This window comes from Squalius cephalus (assembly GCF_949319135.1).
Source record: "Squalius cephalus genome assembly, chromosome: 3".
In the NCBI taxonomy this organism is placed as follows: Eukaryota; Metazoa; Chordata; class Actinopteri; order Cypriniformes; family Leuciscidae; genus Squalius; species Squalius cephalus.
This window is the reverse complement of record NC_137124.1, coordinates 34,226,847-34,253,492: the sequence shown is the minus strand read 5'-3', so window position 1 is coordinate 34,253,492 and position 26,646 is coordinate 34,226,847. Positions and strand designations below refer to the sequence as shown.

Below are 26,646 nucleotides of genomic sequence, written 5' to 3'. Positions count from 1 at the left end.
TGCTATTGGCTATTTTAAAAGGGGGAGGAACCATTCAAAATGTACTGTCTTAGCTTCCTGTTTCAGTGGAAATTACGTCAAAGCATCATACAAACCTGTGCGTTCCAAGACACTTCAGTGGGCCTTTAAAGGCTTTCATGCAACCGGGCCCAGAACCTGTTCGTCTATCACATTGACTCGATTTGAGTGAAGCAATTTTGTGTGTGTGATCCGACAACGTGGTCTGCCATGTTAAGCTTAGTACGGTGGAGTCCTTTTTCAGTTCTTTTTTGTTCTGCTTAGCCAACTTAGAAGTCATGTTTAGCTGAAATAATATATATAGAAGTTATAATACTCATGACTTTTTTTTCTGTCTTGAGATTAAATAGTTGAGTAAATGGGCTTAAGATGGTTAAACTAAAAGGCATGTGAGCGAGGGGCAAACACGTCTACTCCATTAGCCCTCTTTATCGGAAGCCTCCATCATCATTTTTTTTTCTGACTGGGGACTGTACACATGCAGATGTTCATCCGCAAGAGACGATGGCTTTCAATTTGTGTTTTCCCTGCCATTAATCAGAGAACATAGAAGCAGACAAATCGACAGTGGGAGCATGAATAGCCCTGCTACAAAAGGGTCCATACATGAGGATAATAGGAAGAGGATAAAGACTCACATTACAGAAACTAAAAAGAAAGATGGACATATAATTGGGAAACTCTTTGAAAGCCCCTTCCTAATGTTCTGGAGGTAAACTTTGTCCTACTTGTTGTGACAATTTCTGACAAACATTTTTTTAACAAAGCTGAGCAGACATAGAAAAACTAAAGAAAACACAAGATAACGAGCACACAATACAAATTAGAGTAGCCATTGTTAAAGGTAGATACACTACAGTTTAAAAGTTTAGGGTCTGTACTTTTTTTTTTTTTATGCATAATTTCAGGAAGGATGCATTAAATTGGTCAAAAGTCAGAGAGCAGTGCTGTTCTTTTGTACTTTCTCAAATAATCTTGAAAAAAGTATAACAAAAATATTAAGCAGCTGTAACGAGGACTCAGGCTGAGTGAGATCCATTTGCGGTTTATTAAAACCGGACAGGCGTGGGTCGAAATGCCAGGGCAAACAACACTATTAGAGGCAGAGCAGTAAACATGGTCATAACAGGCCGAGGATCAGGGAAGGCAGCAAACAGCAATAGAAGTAGTCAAGGCAAACACAAGTGCTTTGCAGGCAGCAAAGAGTCGTACACGGTAGTCCAAGTATGATGGGCACTTTCGAAAACATGCTTCATGAAGCTTCAAAACCTTTATGAATCTTTTCTTTCGAATCAGTGGATCGGAGTGTGAATTAAACTGCCAAACTCATGTGATTTCGGTAAACAAGGCTTCGTTACATCATAACTGTTTCGAATGTAGGTGAACCCATGAATCATGTGTTTCTATGAGTTTTACCTGATCTCTGATCAGTTTTATACATTTGCAAACATTTTAATTAGATATTAGTATACTTAAAAGGAATAATAGTAATTATTAGTAATAATAGTAATCTCTTATTGGCTTGTTAGCTGAGCCATCCATCCATCCATGGAACAAACAAAACAAGCACTGAAAATGTTTAAAAGGAACACATATTACACAGACACTTGATATTAAATCTAATTAGAATTTTACTTTCAATAAAACATTTGCAATGGGTTTGTAAAAGGCATTTTTATGCATGTTTGGCCTGAGTTTTTGTTGCATTTCCACTGTTCTGACCACTCGGTGTCATCTTGGAGGCGGGTGTCGGATTGTTTCGAAGCCTCAACACAATACGGCACATTTGCTGTTACACAACTGTTTCAGTGTTCCATGAAGCCTCGCTCTGCCCACCACTAAATCCAAGGCAGAGTCAAACACGGGCAGAACAACACAGGGAAAATAACGCACAGAAATGTAGCCGGGGCAAACAAGACTTTGCAATGAGAGATCACACACACAGGTGCTGTGTTTGAAATCGCCCCCTATACCCTCATTCACTGTTACCTACATTACTCCACTATATAGTCCAATTAAAGGAGTTGATGATAACGAGTGAGTGAATTCGGACACTGAGTGCGCCGAAAGGGCTGCCGCTTTTGCATAATTTGTGCTTTCTGTTTAGTAAACTGGCAGCTCCAGAAGTAACGAAAAGGTTTATCTTGAACCCTGACATGGAAACTAGCATATCAAATGTAATTAAACTATTTAAAGCTACACTGTGTAACTTTTTAAGTTGATTCTTAGCAAAAAACACTTTGTTCTATCAAAATGATATGTGCTCATTCATGTGTAATTACTTCCACCAACTAATAAAGTATTCTCGTAAGCGTAAAATCTGCCATTTATAATACATACGAGCGAGTCGCTCGAATGGCGGCAGCCATGTTGCGCCTCCATCTTGAAAATACATTTGCCAAAGAGGGACATACCTGGAAATTCGCCTTTCGCGTTTTACACTCAGTGACACCGTGACGAATGCGAGGGGGAGATTACTCGCGACTGCCGGCAGATTTGAAAGATTGCTGAAGATGGAGGATCACGCCAATTTTCGAGGACATGTAGCAGAGTCGCCAAGGAAGCGAAAGAGAGAATTAAAACGTCAACACGACAGGCAAATCAGCAAGACTAAAGTCAATACTGGAGTAACTTTTCCCAGATGGAAAGAGCTCATGAGGAGCAAAGATTTTAAAACGGACGCCGAAGTTGCCTGCTTTCTTCTCGACAGGTAATTCAGCCTATTTGTGTAAATTCAAAGTTTTATAGTTGCTTGTCTAACCATAGCATGGTTGTGCATAACGCCAGAACGATCTCTAGTATAACTTGCGTTACTTTTCCTCGCGTCAATGGTGAAAAAGTATTGTTTACCTTGTAACATAAATCTGTGCTGCAATGGATCACAGGTGATGAATAGTTTTAAAGGCACAATTTTTGCGAAGTCGAACTGGAAGCCATGTTAATCTTGGAATAATACGGCCACCGTAGGAGTTAAAACGCCCTCGGAATTGAAAGGAACAGAAACTAATATTCACTGGGTAGTACAATTTCATATTTCATATACAATTTCACCACTAGATGGGGGAAAATATCACACAGTGTAGCTTTAATAACAAATTAAAAAGGAATTTATACCTGTATGATATACGCTGCAGCGCGGTTTGGAAAATGGATGAATGATTTGATTCAGCTGTCGGCGCCATCTCCTAGCGAGATGCAGGAATTCATCCAACGCTCGACTCACAGTGCATTATGGCCATTCTCTAGCCGTTGAGCATACACAAAGCCACTAGATCAGGTGTCACCAACCCTGCTCCTGGAGGGCTACTGTCCTGCAGACTTTAGGTCCAACCCTGTTCCAACACACCTGCCTGTAATTATCAAGCAACCCTGAACAGCTTGATTAGCTGGTCCAGGTGTGTTTGATTGGGGTTGGAGCTGAAATCTGCAGGACTGTAGCCCTCCAGGAGCAGGGTTGGTGACACCTGCACTAGATGAAGACCATCTCTGGTATACATTGTTTGTACACTCATTAATGCGGTGCCTTGTGGGATTGAATGAGTGCACTCAATAACATCTACTATGGTTTCAGACACCACTACAAATGGCTGTCCCCTCAAAGAGTGCCCTATTTAAGGGTATAGGAGCGATTTCGGACACAGCCAGGGTTTAAATAGTCTGAGAGATGAGGGACAGGTGTGCAGTAATCAGTCCAGGTATGTGGGCTCTTGGGAAATGTAGTCCAAACTGACTGCTAGCACTCAGGCGAGTGAGACCTCCGGTGACCGATTGAAGAATCTTTACCGGTGTTCGTGACAGCAGCAAAAAAGATTTTAAATATGATAATAATAAGAAATGTATCTTGATCACCAAAACAGCATTTTATATAATGCATATAATGGTTTCTGAAGGATCATGTGACACTGAAGAAAATATATTACATATTAAAATATATTAAAATAGAAAACTTTTATTTTAAATTGTAATTATATTTCACAATATTGCATATAATAAATTCAGTCTTGGTGAGAATAAGATATGTCTATCAGAAACATTTAAAAAAACTAGCTAAACTTTTGAATGATGGTGTATATACTGTTCAGTTACTGTGTGTCATGGTGACACAACCATCTATCAGCCCATCATCACCAGATCAGCACGCTCCGCCTACTTGTTCACTCTCCCCGGACTACTGATTCAACGCACGTGCACCTCCTCATCAACCTGCACTATATATACCACACACAACCTGCACACCATTGTCTGGTCTCCTCTAACCATGTACAGACTCATCTCTTGCGACAACTCCCATTACCAGCCTGAGACTTACCTGCCTGACTACCCGTCTTCGGATGCCTGTCTTCTGTCGTCTGATCCTGAGCCATTCTTCAACCACCTGCACCTGTGATCATCATATTCCACCCAGCTAAGTCACAGTGCAACTGCTTGAACTTCACATTCACCCTTCCATCGACCAGTGTTTGTTCCCTGCATCCTATTAATAAACCTTGTTTATATGATCACCTGTCTGTTCTCTTCCGTTGTGTGACACACGTTGTTGTTGTTAATACTAATACTAATACTAATACTAAATTCTGATTTTGATCTTAGTTAAAGATGCAACAATCATTCTAAACTTGAGAACTTTCTGTTCCACTGCCACATGCTTTTAAACTCATCTTTTTCATGACAGCTAAAAACAATTAAGCCATCACATCTACATATTGCATTTAAAATGATTTCATAAACTTTGGGATAAACTTTTAATTTAATTTTTAATAAAGTGTTAATTCAAAACAAATCAAATAGTTTCACACTTCCAAAAAGAAAGGAAAAAAGAAAATCTAAAACATGTTTGTTCAGCCCTGTGAAAACCAGCCTAAAACTGACAGATCCTAAGTGTAAAGCAAAATAGGGGTTTAGAAATGCAGGTCTATAAATAAACAGCCATGGCTGCTTTGCTCATAGTCATAGTGGTGTACAGGGAGTCTGTTCTGATATCACCTTTTAAAGTTATTCCATCTTTCATTTGAACTCTCCTGAAGCCTGGAGGCTTTCACCTTACTCGGCATGCCAATGGATTGATCTGTCCCTAGAGCATAGATCACTAAAGAGGGACTGTAGGATGAGGATGAAAACCTCTCACCCTAAAATAATTTGCATCCTGATAACTATCAATGTGCTGTTAAAGGTGCACTATGTAATTTTTCAATACATCACAAATCCTTCTTTGGGTTTTGTGTTATACTGATTTACTATGGTAAGTGTATTCTAAGGGTTTATATTTTAGACCAGTCGGGATGTCACGTATAGGTACCTGTAGTTGCACGATGGAGTAAACAAACACTTTATTTAACCATAACATGCAGGAAATTGACAGGAAAACAGAATGGTAAAACCACATAAACTAAAATGACACGGAACAACGAACAGAGGAAACTAACCTCTGTTTTCACAGACAAGGTTTAAACTAGTCCCAGACTAAAACTAATGTCTGAGCTGTTTTGACCAAAAGCAACTTGCATTTCTTAAAATGTCACTGCCATAGTTTTGTCTCATGATGCACACCAGTAATGTTTTTATTTTATTTTTTTATAAGGCACGTTTATAAAAGTTACTTAAATGTCTAATCCTAATCCTTTTATGAACTATCATCTAATCCCTTTTGTCTGTGAAACCAGGGGTCTATACCATGAAGCTGGTTTAAGTGGCTAGCCAGGTACTGTATGTTTCAGTTTAGCTTGCGTGAATTCAGGGGTTTAGGCACTATGACATTGGCTTGGTTTTTAGTGGTGTTCATTGTAACTTACACTCCATCGCAAACTTGCTCAAAGTGACTCATGTCTGACGCAATAAAATCACTTCCAAGTTTTCTTGCTCCAAATTATAGGTCACTACAGTACGTACATAACAGATTTTTAAAGGGGCCATGAACTGCATTTGTTTTACTGTTTTATAATGTTTCCTGGGGTGCACTTATAGGGCCCTATCGTACACCCGGCGCAATGCGGCGCCAGGTGCGACGAAAGTGTTTTTTGCTAGTTTCAGCCTGATGCAATTATCATTATAACGTCCTACGCCATGTTGTTTAAATAGCAAATGCATTTGCACCCATTTGTGCGCCCATGGGCGTGCTGGTCAGGGGCCGTATTCACAAAGAATTTTAAGGCTAAAAGTAGCTCCTAACTGGCGAATTTAGGAGCAACTCCTAAAAATAATGGGCGTGTCACTCGTAACTTTAGGACTCCTAATTTTTTTGACTAAGAGTAATTCACGAAGCATTTTAGCCCTAAAAGTAGCACCTAAGCCTGGGACAGCTTAAAAGAAGTCGAGAGGACTCCTAACTCACTAAGACCTATTCACAAACCGCTTTTTGTGGCATTTCACGTTGCGATGTTTTGAAATGCGTATGCGGCGGCTACAGGAACTTGGGCGTGCTGGTCAGAAAACGAGGTGTGTTCAGGCGCATTGTTGGCGAATTGCTATTTTGAGGCAACTGAAATAGACTGCGCCAATGACCAACTGATACCTGGGGCCGTATTCACAAAGCATTTTATCTTACCACTAGGAGTACTCCTAAATCACACTAAAATATTTTAGCTAGGAGTTTTCTCTTAAAAGTTATTCACAACGCCTTTCAGACCTACTCTTAGTAAAGAAAAATGACAACTCCTAAACTAAGAGTGAGTCTTCGTTGCTATGGATGACGTCATTACTCATGCACGAGCTTGACTGAAGTGACCACCTTGATTGGCTGATGATTGTAACGCGGGAATGATTCCAAACACCTCCCCTACGATGATGAGTGACAGGTGACAGGTCTGAGAATGCGTGCGCTACACAAGTAGTGCGAAGGACGGAAGATGATGAATAACTGAATAAATAGCCTAAATGAATAAAGAGTAAGGCAAAACAAATAGCCTAGTAGCCTAATGAAACATATGGATTGATGCAATATCTTTGCAACATTATTGAATTAATCTGTCACTATATGCCTCTGCCTACGTTTGCAAAGAGTATTTTAATTTGATTCACAATGAAACGTTACAATTAGTTTACATGCAATGAGTAGCCTAGTTTTGGTTGTTGTTGGTGGCGGCGTTATTGCATCCCTAGTTATGCCTACAATGCAAAATTGTTCCCTCGCGATTGGAAGCTCCTGTAGCCGCCGCAAACACATTTCAAAACATCGCAACGTGAAATGCCACAAAAAGCGGTTTGTGAATAGGTCTTGGTGAGTTAGGAGTCCTCTCGACTTCTTTTAAGCTGTCCCAGGCTTAGGTGCTACTTTTAGGGCTAAAATGCTTCGTGAATTACTCTTAGTCAAAAAAATTAGGAGTCCTAAAGTTACGAGTGACACGCCCATTATTTTTAGGAGTTGCTCCTAAATTCGCCAGTTAGGAGCTACTTTTAGCCTTAAAATGCTTTGTGAATACGGCCCCAGGTCTAAAGTCAATGGCGCAGTATTTTTTTGGTATTTAAAGGGCGCATTAGTGAGCCTATAGGCGTGCACAATGCGCGTACACACTGCTTATTACACACACAGGGACGCGCAGCAGCACACAAACATGCCAAATATTAAAAGTAAATGGATTACAATGTAAAAGATTAATATTGTGTACATAAAGATATGGTGGAATCCGGCTTGTCCTGTAGATGTTCTGCTTGCGTGCTTTAACCTCGCACACAAGCAGATCCGTTTCCTCTCTGGAGAAGCATTCAGTCTTTCCGCTTGCAAATTTCGCCATGTAAATAGCGAATCCGCTATGGCGTGAGCGCAACTGGCTTTTTAAGAAAATGGGAGATGAGACTCCGATTGGTTTATTGCACGTTATGCCCAAAAATACACCCATTACTCATTAAGAGAATAGGGACGACCCTTTTAGACTATGACCATTTTTCCCGTCGTTAAACTAGCACAAGTGGATTCGGCCGTGCGCTTTAGACCATGCGCTTAGATCGTTAAAATAGGGCCCATAATGTTAGTATGATTTTTACATCAAAAGTTGTCATAATTTAGAAATAAAAGGCATTTTTCCTACCCTGATTTTAGCCCTTTGATTTGAACGCTATGTTTGAAGGGGCGTGTCTGATGTGAGACTTCAGTGTAAATGCCCACTTCTGTGATTGGTGATCTTTGCAAATGAAATAGCTAAGTAATGCATGTAAAACTGTAACTTTAAGCACATTTTTACTATTACAGCTCTCAAGGTTAGCTAATTGTGAAAAGTGTTGATTATAGCATTATATTTAAATCTACAGCATGAAAGGTTGCAGTGATGAGCATTGTAGCCGATCACAAAAATGTTGAGCATGTGAATGCAGTGATCATGTCATGCAACTCGAATTCTGCACACTAACGAATACTTTCATCAAAACTAACAGTGCAAACACAATGTAAATAAGAGATTTGTTTATTATAACAGGGCCCGTATTCATAAAGATTCTAAGAATACTCTCAGAAAACTCTTAATTTAGCTTAAAAACTTTTACGTAGGAGTCTTAGCTTAAGAGCAATTCGGAACTGATCTGAGAGCAACTCTGAGTAAGGAAAAGACAAAAACTTTTATCTTAGTAAGAAGGCGGGGTTGACCCCGTTGCTATGTATGACACAATCTTTTGAAGACTGTGATTGGTTGGTTGTCCAAGAAGGGGAAAAAAGTGATTTTAAGTATAGGGTCTATTCTAAGCCTTCACTTTGAAATTACATGCGTAATTTTTCCTATTTGACCGTTCTCACACACACACATTGTATATATAAATCCTTATTTTATTAACCATGCTGTTGATTTCCTATAAGGTATTTGCTTGGCTTAGAATGATAAAAATTGTTCCACTCTTTCCAATTACACTGATTGTTGGCATGTCTATTTAAATGGTGGTTTGAATGTTGGTTTTAATGTATCAAACATGGAATTTTCCCAGTTGCCAAATATCGTAATGTAGTGATTACTTTCATTTCTGGCGCTATGGCATTTCTGCGCTGTGTTGGAGATATTAGTGTGTCTCTAAAAAGATCTGTCACAAACATGATCCCTGCATGATCTAATTTAAAGCGTCTTATTAACTCACTGTCATCCATTGTCTGCAACACATTTCTTCTCCCTCTTCGTCTTTCTGCCATGTTCTCCTCTGCTAAAGAAACTCTTAAGCCTCTTAAAAGTCCTCGTCCGTGCTCCTAACAATTTTGACCTTAAGACCTCTTTTAAGGGTTAAGATGCTTTTTGAATTACTTTTTTCTTTACTAGGATTTTTTCTTTAAATTTAAGAGTAAACGCCCACATTTCTAAGAATTTTCTTAGAATTTTGTCACTAGGAGCTACTCTTTGCATTAAGATTCTTTATGAATACGGGCCCAGGAGTTTTGGGGAAGGTCCAGAACTCAGTCACTGATAAACTCGTGCTGTTTGATTCACAGCTTCTCCAGCGATTGTAAAGGGAGCGCTCTTTGATCACTTTCTATATATAATTTAATCACAGTTTAAATAACAGATTATTTTCATCCTACTAAGAGAAACAAAGAACATCTGACTGTACATGAATCATTATATCAGAAATCACTGGCGATCAGGCATTAGAATTAACACTTACTTACATGTTGTCGCATTATTGTCGAGTCCATATTGTAAAAGTCTGTTTGCAAAGCCTGAGTTGAAATTGCAACTGATTTACCAAAAAATCCACAGTGAAATGTACCGATTACAAATAAATAATGCTCAACTGAGACATTCACCTTGTTGAAAACAAATAACCACATTCCTAGCATTAGCATCCTTTGGAAGGTAATGTTATTTTTAGTCCAGTGAGTGATCCTGTGCTCCTCTCTCCTCGTCATCTCACTAACACACCAGTGGGTGGGGCCAAAGCTGCAATGATGAAGTAGGTGTTGATTTTCATCTGCAGAGGTGGACTTTCGTCCTACTATTACGTAAAAAAGAGGCACATTCCACAGTCGTTCGCTGGGCTTGGTTACAATAAAAGCTGTTTTTGGCCTAACAAGGACGTTTTGAGCTCTGAAACTTACAGGATATTCTTATAGTATTATATGTCAAAAGCTCAAGGAAAATTTCTCAATTCATGACCCCTTTAAAGACAAAATTGTCTGGCTATAGTGATGATTATTTATTATAATTATTTTATGATTTATTTATTATTCATATAATTATTATACCCCTAATCCATTACATATTTAGCAATTTTAGTTTAAGATGAATATAAATATATACAGATAATATGTAATATAAATAAGATTTGGAATCAAAATAGATAAAGCTTTAAAAATTACTACATGTTTGATCAAAATTGGAATAGAGGATTGTAAATTTTAACTAGTATCTAACATTTTGTTGTCATAACTGCCTATTTTTGTCATGACTGGTAAAAAATATTTTTGGCCAGTAAAGTCACCGGCCATTGGCAGGTGTAACAAAAAAGTTTGTTATAGGCCCTGTTAGGTATACAGAGATTTGAACATGTAAGCTACTGTACTATAAGGGCTTTCAGCACACGATTTCCTTACAGCCTTTCGTCACTCGTCAAACTTAACACTGTTTGCAAACACTCTCACCCAATCCTCGAGCAATGCCAAGTGTGCCATTCTCACCATTTCTCACAATAAACACCTTTTATACAGACCTCTGATAAGCCAGTTGTACGCACGTATATATTTGCGTTGTTCAGAGAAACCTCGCAGCTGAAGCTATAAAGCAGCTTTTCTTACTCTTTAACTGTATATGATGGAATGTATTTAAGATCAAATTAAATTGCATTATTTAATAATTTTTATTATATCATTTTATACACTATATGGATTATATAATACAATTAATGCAACATCCTTCAATATAATTATAGTCGTGTTAGGATGAAATATCACTTCTTAGCATGTTTATAAGGCCGTACAGAGTAAGTGCTTTTTGCGTACGTGTGGTTTTACCAGCCCGTTCTCATCCTAGGGCGTCATATACTGACGCTTTTGACATTTCGTCTACATCCAACGCACATGGCACCCTTTAGCGTCAATATGAGACGCAGATAGATATGGGCCAGAAGGCGCCTCCTAGCGGTCTAACCCTAACCCTACACCAGACCTAAACCTACCCATAACCGAACAAAGCTCTGTGCGTGTCATATTGACGCTAAAGGGTGCCATGTGCGTTGGATGTAGACGAAATTTCAAAAGCGTCAGTATATGACACCCTATAGGATGAGAATGCGTTGGGTTTTACTGTAGTTGTTCCTATATTTTTTCGTAAATTTAGAATACATTTTATTAAAAAACTATTTGGTGAATCATAATTTGTTTTTAAAATCATTTGTACGCACATTTCACGCACAAATTTGTGTTTACACATGCTTAGTTAATGAGACTCATGTTCTTCCGCAAAATGCATGCAGTTTGGATTTTAATCGATAGAGGGCCAAAAGTTACATAGTATACCTTTAAATAAAGTTTGCCACAAGTGCTCACTTATGCCAGAGCTCATTTTGGTGATGTCAATGGCAGAGAAGCAATATGTTAGACATAAACAACAGACATCTTCTCGTATTTTTAAATGTAATTTTAGCCGCACAACTTTCAAAAACCTTTTCACTCTCCTCAAATATTCTGTTTGCACATTTGTTTAGTTCTCAGAACTGTTTTAACATGAAGTAAACTACTTTGCACACTGTTTTCCCAGCACAAAAGTGAGGAAACAGTCTGCAGAATGAATGCCATGGTTCACAAACAAAAATGTATTTTCTGGCCTGGACAACTCAACCTGTCAGTCTTTAAGCACTAGAGTAACAGCAGACTCACAGTAGCACTAGAACTACTTGAATGATCCGAGTACAGCCCTGTGAAATGTCACAGCAGGAGATGCATTTCAAAACTTACCTGAGAGACTTGTAGACTCTTGTAAGATGTTTGATCTAAAAATACTGATATATTTTTATATAAGAACATAATGGTGCCTGAATTTTCACAGGAAATGTGAAAACTGTGAAAAATATTTGTAATTATAATGGTAAAAGGATATAAAGTGATATAGGCTAGTAAAAACCTGTTATTTGGACAACTGTAAGTAACCTTAGATTTTACAGAGTATGCACTTTTTATCAAAAGGAGAAACAAATCATGTGACTGTTTTTAATAAAAAAATTACAATGCACTGGATCATAGAAATATTTTTAACCAGGGATTCTGAGAGGTTTTTATGCAAAATATTAAACACACACTTGCTAGCTGTGGGTTAAGCAGAATACTATGATTTTTTTGATTTCATACAATGTCTTTATAACTAACATGCTTTAAATCGAATGATGAGAACATAAATGTTCTAAGCAAACATATAGTAAGGAATCATCACTTTGGGTCACCACGTTCATCCAAATGCTCACAATAACCAAGATGCTTGACCAAGAAGTATGACTTCGTAGCAAGTACACTTCTGTGTGAAAATTGCTGGTCTCGTAATGTCCCGGTTATGCCTTCATATCACCCTCAGGGGGTGGGGGATCAAGAGTTCAATGATATGATTTTCCACAGTAGAAACGATCTTCCACTAAAGAATGGTGACGAGTAGCGCAGTGAGGCTTATTCTGTTGTTGTTCTGAAATAAAGCCCAAAGCCCATGGCAAAAAAATATTCTATTAAGGTTATATCTGTTGAGACATCTCTCACACCCTAAAATTCCTCTTCAGGGCTCTGGCAAACTCCAAGACAGAATCTCTTTTCGTGTTATTCCAGTGAGCTCAGAAAGGTCTGCTGTAGGAGCTTTTCAAAGTGGGATTTCTATAAGCTTGTCAACAAAAGTTCTTCCCAGCCTGTCTAGATCAAACTCTAACCCCTTACACCACCAAAACGTGAAGAAAGAGGACTGCAAAGACCCATCAGGCACTGAGATTACCACCTGCAGGTCTGTAGAAACCAATTTAGGCTCATCATGTGGTATTCTCGGACTGACTTTAACAAATATGCTAAACTTTTCTATGCACCAAGAACGAAAATAACATTTTCAAAATGCTGCAAACTGCACAATATACAGTACATGATAAGCAGATATACTATAGTAAAAAATAAATAAAAAAAACATTTGTAAGAAATTCACATTTCTAACTAACAAATATGATTTAAAAATGACTTGAGGGTTTAAAAGAGCAAAGCTAAGGCAAGACTTATTTGTGGCCCCAGGCAGAGCAGTACACAGCAAGGAGTGGGATTAATCATGGTTAGAAAATCAATCATGGGTGCAGAAGACTAGTAAAAATCAATGTGACAAATGTCCCTGACGGCATTCTTCAGGAGAGGATAGAATGTTACAAACTACAGAAAGACAAAAGGACCATAAAGGACTAGAATCCAAACATACAAATCCCATCACACACTAACACATTTATGTGTCCTTTATTCTGTCTAAACTTGTCTCGTTTTGAATGTGTCTCTTTTGAGGTTAAACAAATCACAAAAACCCAGTTCAATACTCAGGTTCAGCTGTCCCAGATATTTCCCACTGGCTTCTCCTTTTCTCCTCCCAAAATTTGTTTTGCAACTCTCTGTTGTGACTGTTGCTATCCCAGCCATGTGTTCTTCTGGAGCGAGAAGAGCAGCTAATGGTGGCATCCAGATGGGCAGATTTAAATTCACCTACTGCTGCTGTGTATACTAGACGCTTCACCCACATTTTTCTCCTTGTAAGTCAGCCTAAATATCACTGAATTATATTTCGGGATACGGAGTTACGCTTCAGTATTGCATTTTTGAAATTAGCATAGGCTAAAACTGTTCAATGTTGACTTGCTGAAGCTTTGTTGCCATTCTCTGCCTAGCCTGACAAAGAAGTGCATCTGTGAACATGGCAAGCACATGTAGTTAGTATGTCAAAGCTACAGGGACAGACAGTAAGCTGACAGCTAAGAGACTAAGCTAAAATGCTGCAGGATGGCACAAGTGTTGCTGGAGGACGATTTGTACAAACTGGGCATATATGCTACGCAGAAAAAAATACATAATTCATCGTTTCCTATGCCAAAGTGGGGTTAAAGAAAAGGCTGAGTAGTTCTTTTTTACTCCAGGGCTCATAAAAACCTCACTATGATTAAAATTATCTCAGTGCTGACAAAGATACAGAGCTCTTAAATCAGGTTAGACCTCCACAGCCACTTCAAACAACCACTTTCTTTATTCCTTCATGTCCGTTTGTCCAAATCGCTACCACATACTGTTTGACAAACAGTTAGAAACTCCATATGACTTCAAATATGAATGAGTGAGCTTTGTAAGGTTTAAAATGCCATCCTTTACATGAGTTCATTATAATACATATAACTCATAACCCACTGTAAACCCTTACTTAATGAGCATGTTTTTTTTTCCAATTGAAAAATGATGTCTGGGAAAGCAACATCAAAGGGCTCGTCCTTTTCTACAAAAAAACCTAACCAGTAGTGCTTTGTTTATGTCACCAAATCACAAATTAAATCTAATAGATACATTTTTTAGATTTAATATGACACTGTTACTTCAGCAAAAGAGTAATGTTTAGTCAGGTGGAGGTATTTTTTAGTAGCAGTTTAAAATGCTTGTAATTCAGTCTTGATGTGCGGCAGCGATGTTGTTTGATCTGCTCGTCATTGCTGTTTATAATACTGAGCCTCTCTAACCATTATAATAATATTTCTGTCATGACAACTCCCGGAGTGATTGGCATGGTAATGGGTATGACAATGTTGTATGTTTTGTCTTGGTGGAATAGATTTGCTATGCTGCACCATCTAGATTTTCATGCCAGAACTTATACTGTATACTTATTTATGTATAAATACAACATTAAGATGAGTACATTTCTGGGTACGAACCATAAGCACACTGACACAAAACATGACTACAATTGCTTCAATGGAAAGCATATTTACACTGTCTTGAAAGTGACCGATTTCAGTCTTTTATAGTGTAGGGGGGTGGGAGCCTCAGATTCTAGTCTTGATTGAGCAGAAAATCTGATGACCCAGCTAAGAATGTTTTGCTAACATTGCCATTAAAGGAATTGTTCACTTAAAGGGTACATCGGATGCAAAATTCACTTTTATAAGGTGTTTGCATATAAATGTGTCTTTGCAGTGTGTGGACGCAATCACCATACAATGAAAAAAATCCATTCACTCCTTTTTTTTTTAATCCTCAAAAAGCCTAAACACTTTTAATAATCAAGCCGTTTGGATTTTCTGAGCAATATGATGTCATATTGCTCATGCTCCACCCACGACCACTGATGGACTGTCCCGTATTAGCATATTTCCCCCTCATCCATTTGTATACTGTCCACCAAGGCAGGTTGCCAAGGCAGCACTTTAAGTGTCTTGTGTTGACACGCCCCACGGAAGAGAGGGGTGGGGTGAGCAGTTGCTCATTATCATTTAAAGTTGCTCATTATCATTTAAAGAGACATGCACCGAAACTAATCACTTTGAACAGAGCTGTTTTTGAAGAGGTAAAAAGGGTGTTGTTTTACACAACCATTGAGAAATTTTAACAAAAGTATGTTACAAACTTTACATGAAGACCCTAAAGAATCATACCAACTTGTGGAAAATGGGCATCCGATGACCCCTTTAAAATGAAAAATAATGTCATCATTGGGGTACATCAACTGTCTGGTTACCGACATTTTTCAAAATATCTTCCTTTGTGTTCAGCAGAAGAAAGAAATTCAAACAGGTTTGAAACAACTTGAGGGTGAGTAAATTATGACAGAATATATATATATATACAGTATATATATATATATATTTTTTTTTTTTTTTCTTGGTGATGTGAACCTTAAGGGAACATTACATTTTCCCAAAAATTATGGGAATGTTACTTTTGAATGTTCTCTGAATATTCTGAAACAAGCAGTAACATTTAAAGCTGTTAGACGAACGTCCAGTTAAAACATATAAGGAAAAAAAGTTCCATAACTGATGTATAAATAATGTTTTTTGTGCTAATGTTTTGAGAACATTGTTAAAGACCAAATAACTTTGAACGAATGTTCTATTAATGTTACTTGAAGAACGTTTGTTCATAACTTTGAGAAAACCTTGCCAGAATGTTAATAGCCAAAGTTCTGAGAATGTTCCCTGATAGCTAGGGAGTAGCTGAAGTGCAGAATGATGTTTATTTAATCAAAAATATTGATCCGTATTGGTGCTAGAATGAAACTGTAAATTTTGAATGCATGTGTCTTCTAAACGTGAATTTTGACATTGTTTTGGAGCTCACTAGCTTCTGATTTTATGAGGACTTATACAAGATCCTAAAAAAAAAAAAAAAAAAATCTAAATGTATTGTGCTTGTATGAAAGTACTGTTATTTTTAATGAGACTCATCCCTTGAGCCAGTTACATGCCTGGCTCCCCACAGGGCCACAGAGAGAGAGAGAGAGAGAGAGAGAGAGAGAGAGAGAGAGAGAGAGAGAGAGAGAGAGAGAGAGAGAGAGAGAGAGAGAGAGAGAGAGAGAGAGAGAGAGAGAGAGAGAGAGAGAGAGAGAGAGAGAGAGAGAGAGAGAGAGAGAGAGAGAGAGAGAGAGATTATATTATGCATGGATGTCAACAATCCACTGGCATGGAATTAGTAAAAACCCTCATTTAGAAAGCTTTTTATTTAAAGGATATTGTGAGCATGGCAAAATCCTGATGCGTAGATATACATAACACCCACTAAACAGTACATAAAAACTTTTAAAAATCATATTTAGCATAGCATACCAAACATCACATATAACACATCAAAGCCAAGAGTAAATACTTTCACCTTACTACTTGAAAGTGAACAGAGCGTTGATTATGATACAAAACATGGCTCACTCACCCCCCAGCCCTCCTCCTGACTGTCAGCAGCATCGTCATGCTCAAAGGGTATGAGAGATGAGGATAGGTGTTTCTTATGACTGGACCCTATCCCGTCTGCCTGCTTCTCCATATCTGTGGAGAGAAACACAATTTAGTGAAATCTTCATTTAAAAAACACAGTTATTAGAGAAAGAAATTTACTTAATTAAAAAATACAAGTTTTAAATTTAAAAAGAAAATAAGAGAGAAAGAGAGACATGGAAAAGTATGAAAATCAGGTGAAATGATAAGGTAGCCTACTAAAGAAAAAGAAAGCAGAGGAAAATTGGGGGACTGGATGCCATTTTATCATCCAAGGAGCAGGGTGCTTCTCCCACTGCATCTGGCTCTAACAAGATAACAGGCTGGCAGATGGAAGACAGATAAAATATCCCCTTTTTCCTAATTTCTTTTCATGTGACTAATGGGTGGTTTCACAAGTTGAAGCCTGAAAAGCCTGAAAGGTTGTCAGTGTTAGTGTTGATGGGGATACTGCAAAGCCAATGCAGCATGAATATGGAACATCAAGTGAAGAAGTCATTTGGTTTCTTCTCATTGTCAGAAACATGGCATATCTATCCATCCCACTTCTTAAGCAGTGGTAGTGGAATGAAGGTCACAAAAGTGAGATGATGATCAGAAGGTCTGTAGTTTGAGGGATGCTTGAGAGACAATTAAGCAATGAATCTGTTGTCCGTTGTTGTATTCAAGGATACACCTGTCCTGAGCAGACAGCATAGTTAACAACACAATTAACTCCAATTGCTATCCCAATAAAAACATTAATTGCTGGTGAAAGAAGAGTTAGGATCAATGTAGGTCTAATAATGACTATTTGCCCCGTCAATACGACCACCTATTTAGAGAGAGCAGCATGTCTACTAGCCAGAATCACAATAATATTTTATTTATAAAGTATATTTTCTCATTTTACTTTCATCAAAAAACATATAAAATCATTGTATATGCATCTGGGTCTTACTATTCAAAAATTCAATCTCTCTCAGAAGTGAACAAGGCTTTTTAAAAAATATAGGCCTTTGCGACGAGAGTATCCATCTCCAAACAGAGTTCAGCTACAAACCGATATTTCAAAAAATCATTAAATCTTGCATGAGTGAGTTCATCACTCTCTGAATATTTAGGATGTAAATGAAATACATCAAATACAGCAGAAAGTGTAATGACAACTTTTTTTCAGACATTACAGTCTTAAAATATGTGTGAATGAACACAAGTTTCTAGCTACTGTCTGCTATGTTTGAATTCTCAAGAACACTCTTAGCATTCAGGGAGGCTTTGTCTTCTCCTGGAGAGCAGTTTTTAATCAAGGCAAACACATCCTGGGGAGAATCAGAACTGATGACTCTTTAAGAGGGCTCACCAGAATAACACCTGTCCTACTCCTCCAAACATACTTTCAGATTGAAATGAACTACAGACATAAGAGAGAGAGAGAGAGTGAGACATAGTCAGAGAGAATCTGAAGACTGACAGCTGATTTTAAAAGGCTTATGAAACTAATGATAAAAAACTGTTTTATGTGTGTATCTACAAAAACGGTGATTCTGTCAGGACCACTATCGTCAGAGATGATTAACAATTAGCATACAGTTTGGATTGGCTGTATGGTTCCATTCTGGGCAAGAACAGAATACACAGAACGGAACCAACATAAATGTATTGCAGATATCATTAATGTTCTTAATGACAATAATTTAATGCGACAACATGAATCAAGATAAATAACAGTTTGATTTGAAGAGAAATATCAGAAGGCCAAGTCCTGATTGTGGACGAGAGAGGAGATGGCAATGGAGGAGGGTTATTAGCTCCTGAGCAACGCGATAAAGCTGCTGATAATACTGAATGGACCTTATACACAGGGATGCTTTGATAGGTGTTGTATCCATGTGAATCAGTTGAGAGTCAGCTGACGCGAGCATGACTGACATGACCTGCCAGAACTAACGCTACCCTTGTGTTGACAAATATAGGCACAAAAAGCTATTTAAACTTTCAGAAACATCATGTACCATGGTATTTACATGGTACTACGATGCACGTCTAAAAAAAAAAAATTTTGGTTTTCTCATCCAGCGCCACAGCAAAATAAATTATATTTTACCCGGTTTGAGCTTTCAGTTTGAATCAAATGTGATCACAGAAAAAGACTATTTATCATAAAGTAATATCAAGAAAATACACATTTCTGTTGATTTATCATTGTGGGCTGCACACAAAAGCTCCATTAGGCAGAACCAGTTCATATGATTCATGAACAAAGGAGTCTTATGAGCTGGTTCTTTTAATCAACAATTCAAAAACATTCAACTCAGGAATTACCTGACTGGATCAGTTTGACGAATCATTCACTGAATGAATCACTGAATCCGTCAGAGTGATTGTATTAATATGAACTTAAGTCTATCAGTCATGTAATAGGTGACTGACCTCCGTTGACCAATAGGATCAGTGAGTTTCATGCGTGCTTCAGACACCGGCGCACGCTGAAGGCATAGCATCAATGCCATGACACAGCATCTCTTTCCCTTCCCAGGGAACTGGGTGACATGCGTAACCCTGAGATGTTTTATTTCAAAGCAAATCTATTAAAATATCCAAGATCGAGTTTCATGATGTTGCAGCATTTGAATACCTAGTGCTGAAAATGACTGGCCAAACGTCACTGGCTGTAATCTTAATTTACGGACCTCCAAAATTTCCCTCTGGATTTTTCTCTGAGATTAGTGAGTTACTTACTCTTGTCTGTGATAGTCATTCATCTGTTATTTTGCTTGGTGATTTTAATATACATGAAAACACTGCACAATGCAAAGAATTGATGTATGTGCTGGACTGTTTCAACTTCACTCAACATGTAACTTTTGCTACTCACTCCAGGGGTCATATACTGGATCTCATATGTCAAGTCAAGTCAAGTCATCTTCATTTATATAGCGCTTTTAACAATGTAGATTGTTTCAAAGCAGCTTTACAGAGATAAACGTATAATTTATGGTAACAGAGATCGTTTTGGCTTTATAGCGGTTCTTTAATAAAGTTATTTTCCAGCTAAAGTTAGTTTTGATTGATTCGCTTCCGTCGCAACGATCATTTGTTATTAAATTAGGGGCCGCTAAGACGACACCATTCTCTCTACACAGACTTTAAACGCGAACCTGTGAGAAACGCTGATGGCGTTCACATGCGCATTAAGAATTGGTTCTATAGTTAAGTGCGTTTGAATGTGCGCAGGTTTGGAATTCCCTACAAACCAAGCCTAAACAAAGTACTGGTGTTTCCTTATAATTTTTGATACAGAATTTTATTTTATTTTATCAATTCGGGGTAGATACGCGAATTGAGTTTCCCGACGACGCTTTATCTGTAGAGTGGTAAAGGGATCCTCCATAGGGAGAGACTAGTTGGCACTTCAGCACTGCGTTGTCATCGGGTCCAGGCGCAGGTCCTTCATCAGATCTGGATACGGCCTGGATCCGGCAGGCTGCGGGAAAACCTCAGGATAAACAAAAGACACTAAAATTAGCGTAGATGCCATTCTTCTTATGATGTAACGAGTACATCAGGATTTATGGGAAGTGTTCCCGGTTCCAGCTGACCTAATCTATGCAGCCGAACACTGAATTATAGAAGTCTATAATGTATTATGTGAATGCTAGGTCAAAGAGATGTGTCTTTAGTCTAGCTTTGAACTGACAGAGTGTGTCTGCTTCCCGGACAATGTTAGGAAGACTGTTCCAAAGTTTTGGTGCTAAATAGGAGAAGGATCTACCGCCAGCAGTCGATTTTGATATTCTAGGTATTATCAACTGGCCGGAATTTTGAGATCGCAATAGACGTGAAGGACTATAATGCATTAAGAGCTCGCTCAAGTACTGCGGAGCTAAACCATTTAGTGCTTTGTAAGTGATCAGCAATATTTTAAAATTGATGCGATGTTTAATAGGGAGCCAGTGCAGTTTTGACAGAACCGGGCTAATATGGTCATACTTCCTGGTTCTGGTAAGAACTCGAGCTGCTGCGTTTTGAACTAGCTGTAGTTTGTTTATTAAGCGTGCAGGGCAACCACCCAGTAGAGCATTACAATAATCTAGCCTTGAGATCATGAACGCATGAACTAACTGTTCCGCATTTGTCACTGAGAGCATATGGCGTAATTTAGATATATTTTTAAGATGGAAAAATGCAGTTTTACAGATACTAGACACATGACTTTCAAATGAAAGATTGCTATCAAAGAGCACACCCAGGTTCCTAACCGACGACGAAGACTTAACAGAGCAGCCATCAAGTGTTAGACAGTATTCTAGGTTATTACGCGAGGAAGTTTTTTGTCCAATAATTAGAATCTCTGTTTTTTCAGAATTTAGAAGTAGGAAATTACGAGTCATCCAATTTTTTATATCATCTATGCATTCCGTTAATTTTGTGAATTGGTAGGTTTCGTTTGGTACTGTACATGTACATCTGGCTTATATAATATTCTTGTTAGTGGCTCTGATTTTGCTTTCTCAGATCAAAACTCATAAACTTCAGATTTAGTTTTCCAATATCTATATCACCACTGAAGAAAATGCTCACCTATCGTAAAATCAATTCTGTGAATCCTCTAATCTTCTTTCTCTGTTTCAATAAGGGCTTCAACCTTGTCAGAATGTTTACTATCTAACGGTCCGTCAGAAATCTGCTGTATTTACAATAATGATTTTTCTCAAATACTTGAGAGGCATGCTCCTGTTAAAACTAGACTGGTTCCATCTACTCGTGCCTCACCCTGGTTCACTCCTAAACTTTGAACGATGAAAACTGAGGGTCGCCACCTAGAAAGACTATACAGGAAAACTGGACGCATTGTGCACTCTCTGGCTTTTAAAGAACATTTGCTCAACTACCGTACAGCCCTCAACGATGCAAGATCCTCTTATTTTTCCTCTACCATTAGGAATTCCACGTGCAGGCCCAAATCACTCTTTGCTATGGTAAACAAACTCACTAATCCACCACATGTTATTTTGGGCTCTGGGGTTCTTGTGAATAGCTTTCCCCAATTATTTTCAGACAAATTGAAGTCAATCACTGAATCCATCACCAAAGACATCCCTCATACAAGTGACTCAAATGTTCATTTGATGTTATCTAATTCAGCTCACTCAACAAACTCTCTCTCTGCTTTTACTCTGACTACTCCTGCTGCCATAAGTGATCTAATTGTGAAGTCTAATTCCACATCCTGCCAGCTTGATCCTACACCTACTGCTTTGCTTAAGATGTGTGTCCTCGAGGTTGCACCCTTCATAACACATATGATAAACTGTAGTTTGGCTTCTGCCATTGTCCCAGCAGAATTAAAAATGGCTGTGATGACCCCCATTCTTAAAAAAAACAGGCCTTGACCATCTAAATATGGACAATTATAGGCCAATATCTAATTTAACATTCTTAAGAAAATTCTTTGAAAAGGTTGTGGCTTCACAATTGCGATCATATTTAGATGTCAATGGTCTTTTTGAACCTTTTCAGTCAGGATTTCGCCCATCTCAGAGCACTGAAACTGCTCTTCTTCGGGTGGTTAACAGCATTATTTTGTCCGTGGATTCAGGGTTAATAAACATCTTGATGCTTCTTCATCTAAGCGCTGCATTTAGTTTGCCAAGAAATACTGATCTCTCGGCTTTCTGATATCGGCATCACTGGTTCAGCTCTTTCCTGGCTCATTTCTTACATCAGCGACAGAAAGCACTACAGTATATCAACATACAAGGTTATAGATCTGCCACTGCTTCGCTTACACAGGGTGTTCCTCAAGGTTCAGTTCTTGGCCCACTATTGTTTATCATCTGTATATATCCCCTTGGTGACATCATACGCAAGCATGGACTTCAATTTCATTGCTATGCTGATGCCATTCAAATTTATCTTACCACCAGCTCCGATAGGCCATCCCTGCCTGACTCACTCACTGTATGTATCAGGGATATCAAACATTGGATGTCCCTGAATTTCCTCAAATTAAATAATAAAAAAACGGAGATATTGGTGATTGGCTCTGCTGCCTCAGTCAAAAGGATGGACCTGTCCTTTGAAATTCATGTTAAGCCTTCGTCATCTATCGTAAGCTTGGTGTCTTAATTGACTCAACTCTATCTTTTGGCTCTCATATTTATTCTCTTGTTAAAAACTCTTTTTTCCATCTTCGTAATATTGCACGTCTTCGATATTCTCTCACGTTAGCTGATGCTGAAACCTTAATTCATGCAATAATCACATCACGTCTGGATTATTGCAATGCTCTATTTCTTGGTCTACCCAAAAAAACGTATTGCAAGTATGTTCAAAACTCAGCAGCAAGAGTTCTCACCTCCACCAGGTGTTCTGCTCACATTACTCCTCTGCTACATGACCTTCACTGGCTACCCGTGGCATCACATATTCACTTTAAGGTATTACTTCTAACGTTTAAGGCATTAAATGGTCTTGCACCTCCAGTAGATCTACTTTACTCTTACCGCCCTGCCCGGTCCCTTAGATCAGATGAACTTGGTTTATTGTCCATCCCTCGTTTCCGGTTGTCTACTGTAGGTGGAAGGTCATTTAGTGTTAATGCTCCTAAATTATGGAATTCACTACCCCCTTACACTTCGTAATATCTCATCTGTGGCTACATTCAAGACTCAGCTAAAAACATATCTATTTAACATGTATTTGGGATAATGTGACTATATGTGTCCTTATGTGATTGCAATGTGTGTGCGGGTGTAAATGTTTTGTAATGTACAATGTAAAGTGACCATTGGCGCTATATAAATAAAACAACTTCTTCTTCTAAATTATTAAATAAATATTTTTTCACAAAAAGGTACCTTTCAGTAAAGTTTATCAGATTGAGGGCAAGTTGTGCTAGTGGCTCATTAAAATGCATTAAACAAATAATTTTATGTTCATATTTGTATTTTAAATGTACATTTTTTCAATTCCCCAATGACACAACTTACCCCAAGTTGTGTCACTGGGTCACTTTTTTTGTTTGTTGAGAATTTATATTTATCTGTTTTATAAATTTTCTTCTATTTTAGGTAGATGTCCAGAAAAAAAATAGATGTATTAGTCTAATTTGTCCTACAGTAGAGGTTAAGCTTTACCTGAGTGTTCCCTATATGACATTGATTTGTCCTAAAGAAAATAACAGTTACACAAGCTCAGGGAAGCCTCATCTTGCATTTAAATCTTGCTTTTAAAAAAGGTCCTGACCAGTGATGTGGTCTGCAAGCCACCCTATTGTCAATGTCAGAGGAACCAGAAATGTGAAGAATAGGTTAATAAGAGACTGTGTGAATAAAGCCAGTGAAAATTGTTCTAGCAAAATATGACTGTTGTTGGAGAAAAAGTCATTAGGCCTATAAACGAATATGAGCAAACACACACACACACACACACACACACACACACACACACACACACACACACACACACACACACACGCACGCATGCACGCACGCACACACACATACATTTCTCTTTAATATCTGTAATAACTGTTTCTCAGAAACAACAATTATATTAAATTGCATTCTGTTATGTTTCTCCTGAGAAAAAGATTCCCTACAAAAGAGATCTTAACAATGTAAAAAAAATTGCACAGATTTGCCAAGACACCAAAGTCTGCAATCAAATTCTAATGATTTCAAATTAATTCAAACATCTGTCATCAAATTCTCCCAAAGGCAAATAATCGTTGCTACTCTATGCTATCCACATTAATTCTATACTACAGTAGGCTATGTCAGAATTTGTACATATACTTCCCAATTAATTTTATAGGAGTTATAACTAAATATAGAGTTGATACATAAATAACACATAACTGAGACTCTATTGAGTATCTGAAGCTAGAAAAGCCTCTGAGCAAAAACATTTTCCACTGGGAGTGCTCATACATGTGCTTTAATGGAGAAACTAGAAGCGTCTTTGAGGAAAAAAACAAACCATCTGAGATCCCTTTAGTCCAAGTCATCTGACAGAATATCTAATATCAGCACAGCTGGTGAAGATAAGACATTTAATAAGAAATATTTCACCTTGATCTATTTCATGCCCTTGTCCCCTGATATGACTGTCATGGTAATTTCTTACTTGACTCTTATGCTGATTCACAGAGGAACATAAAAATGCAGCATGTTGCCATCAATAATGCTTCATTTATCAGGACAGATGGCTGATGGGAAGGCATGATTTGTCAAGCAGAAAAAAAAATTACCAGCTTTTTACACAAAAAACACAAAGGTGGGGAGTGAAGAAACATTAAAAGGGACGTTTGTACTGATCTTAGTTTTGACCTTGGACACAAAAGCAAATCATTGATTTATTTATGTGACTGGAGTTGTTGATCTTTTTGTCTGTTTACGTAAGTGAGCTCTCCTCAGAGTCTGTGAGTATGAGTTTGCCGTCACGGATTAAACTGAATTAAAAAGATTTGAAATGGAGAGTTGGCATGAGCTGAACAGTTTGGTCTGAGGCGAGGCTTAAGATGCATCTGGTAAAGTTATATTTGTTCAGATGGAGGGGCTTGGGAGCGGTGCTGTTGTCGAAAGGGTAAAAAAGAGTCTATAGCTGCAGGACAGGAAACTAGACAATTGAGTTTTGGCAGGCATTTTATCTTCTGCATCATGAAACCCACACACACAAGCAGTCGTCCTTCCCTGCACAGTGGGCTTTCACAGCGGAGGCAGAAGAGCAATCAGCAGTGGTGTGAGCATTCACGTCTTCATGCCTGAATCTGACAAAACATCATTTATATGCAAACTAAATCAGAAAAACCTTACAGTATAATCATAAAACTGTGGTATGAATTTAAGGTAGTTATATATATATACACTGTATATACAACTATAAATATGTATTTCGTTGGGGATTTTTTTTTTTTTTTTAAAGAAATTAATACTTTTATTCAGCAATGATGTGGTAAATTTATCAAAAGTGACAGTAAAGACATTTATAATGTTACAATAGATTTCCATTTCAAATAAATGCTTTTATTTTGAATTAAATTTTTTTTATCATGGTTTCCACAAAAAAAAAATTTAAACAGCACAATTGTTTTTAACATTAATAATAATAATCTTGAGCACCAAATCAGCATATTAGTATTATTTCTGCAGAGTATTGTGACACTGAAGACTGAACATTCAGCTTTGCCATCAGAGGAATAAACAGCATTTTAAAATATATTAATGGATATTAAATTGTAATACTATTAAAATGTTTTTGCTGTATTTTGCACGGTGCCTAGCAAGCGTATAACACTGATTTCAGTTACCCGGATGAGCCTGTGTTAACAGTTTTCACTGGTTGTTATCCGAGAATAACATACTGCTGCTGGATGCCATGATTGACCAATCAGAATCAAGTATTACACAGAGCTGTGTAATAAATATATATATATATATATTCATTTATTTATAAGCCTTTTTACCTAATGAGGACCAGTAAAATGTCTTCACTGGTCGGTTGCCATAATATTTCACTATATAAGAGCAGACATTTGGCCCTCACAAGTATAGCCAAACCTACACACACACACACACACACACACACACGATCCCACAAATCTCACATGCATTAAAAAATAAATCCATTTTAATTTTAAATCTTGCAAACCTGTAAGATTGAACACACTGACATTTTGCTAATTGCAATAATAAACAAATTAATCATGAACGCAAATGTTTATAATTAGTATCAACCTCTGCAGAAGCATATGTGTTTCTTTCCCTATGA

The 26,646-nt window shown here is 37.8% G+C and overlaps 1 protein-coding gene across 3 annotated transcripts in view; it reads right to left on the bottom strand.

Moving 5' to 3' along the window:
• The window catches only part of b4galnt4b (beta-1,4-N-acetyl-galactosaminyl transferase 4b), a 91,488-nt gene that overhangs the window by 51,426 nt on the left and 13,416 nt on the right, over positions 1 to 26,646 (bottom strand). For 2 of the 3 annotated variants that reach the window (XM_079866067.1, XM_079866068.1), the window contains exon 3: positions 16,829 to 16,941. In XM_079866067.1, the coding sequence (XP_079722193.1) occupies positions 16,829 to 16,941 (113 nt within the window). Of the gene's footprint in view, positions 1 to 9,592; positions 9,784 to 16,828; positions 16,942 to 26,646 lie in introns of those variants that run through there. The other variant, XM_079866069.1, reaches the window with a different exon arrangement.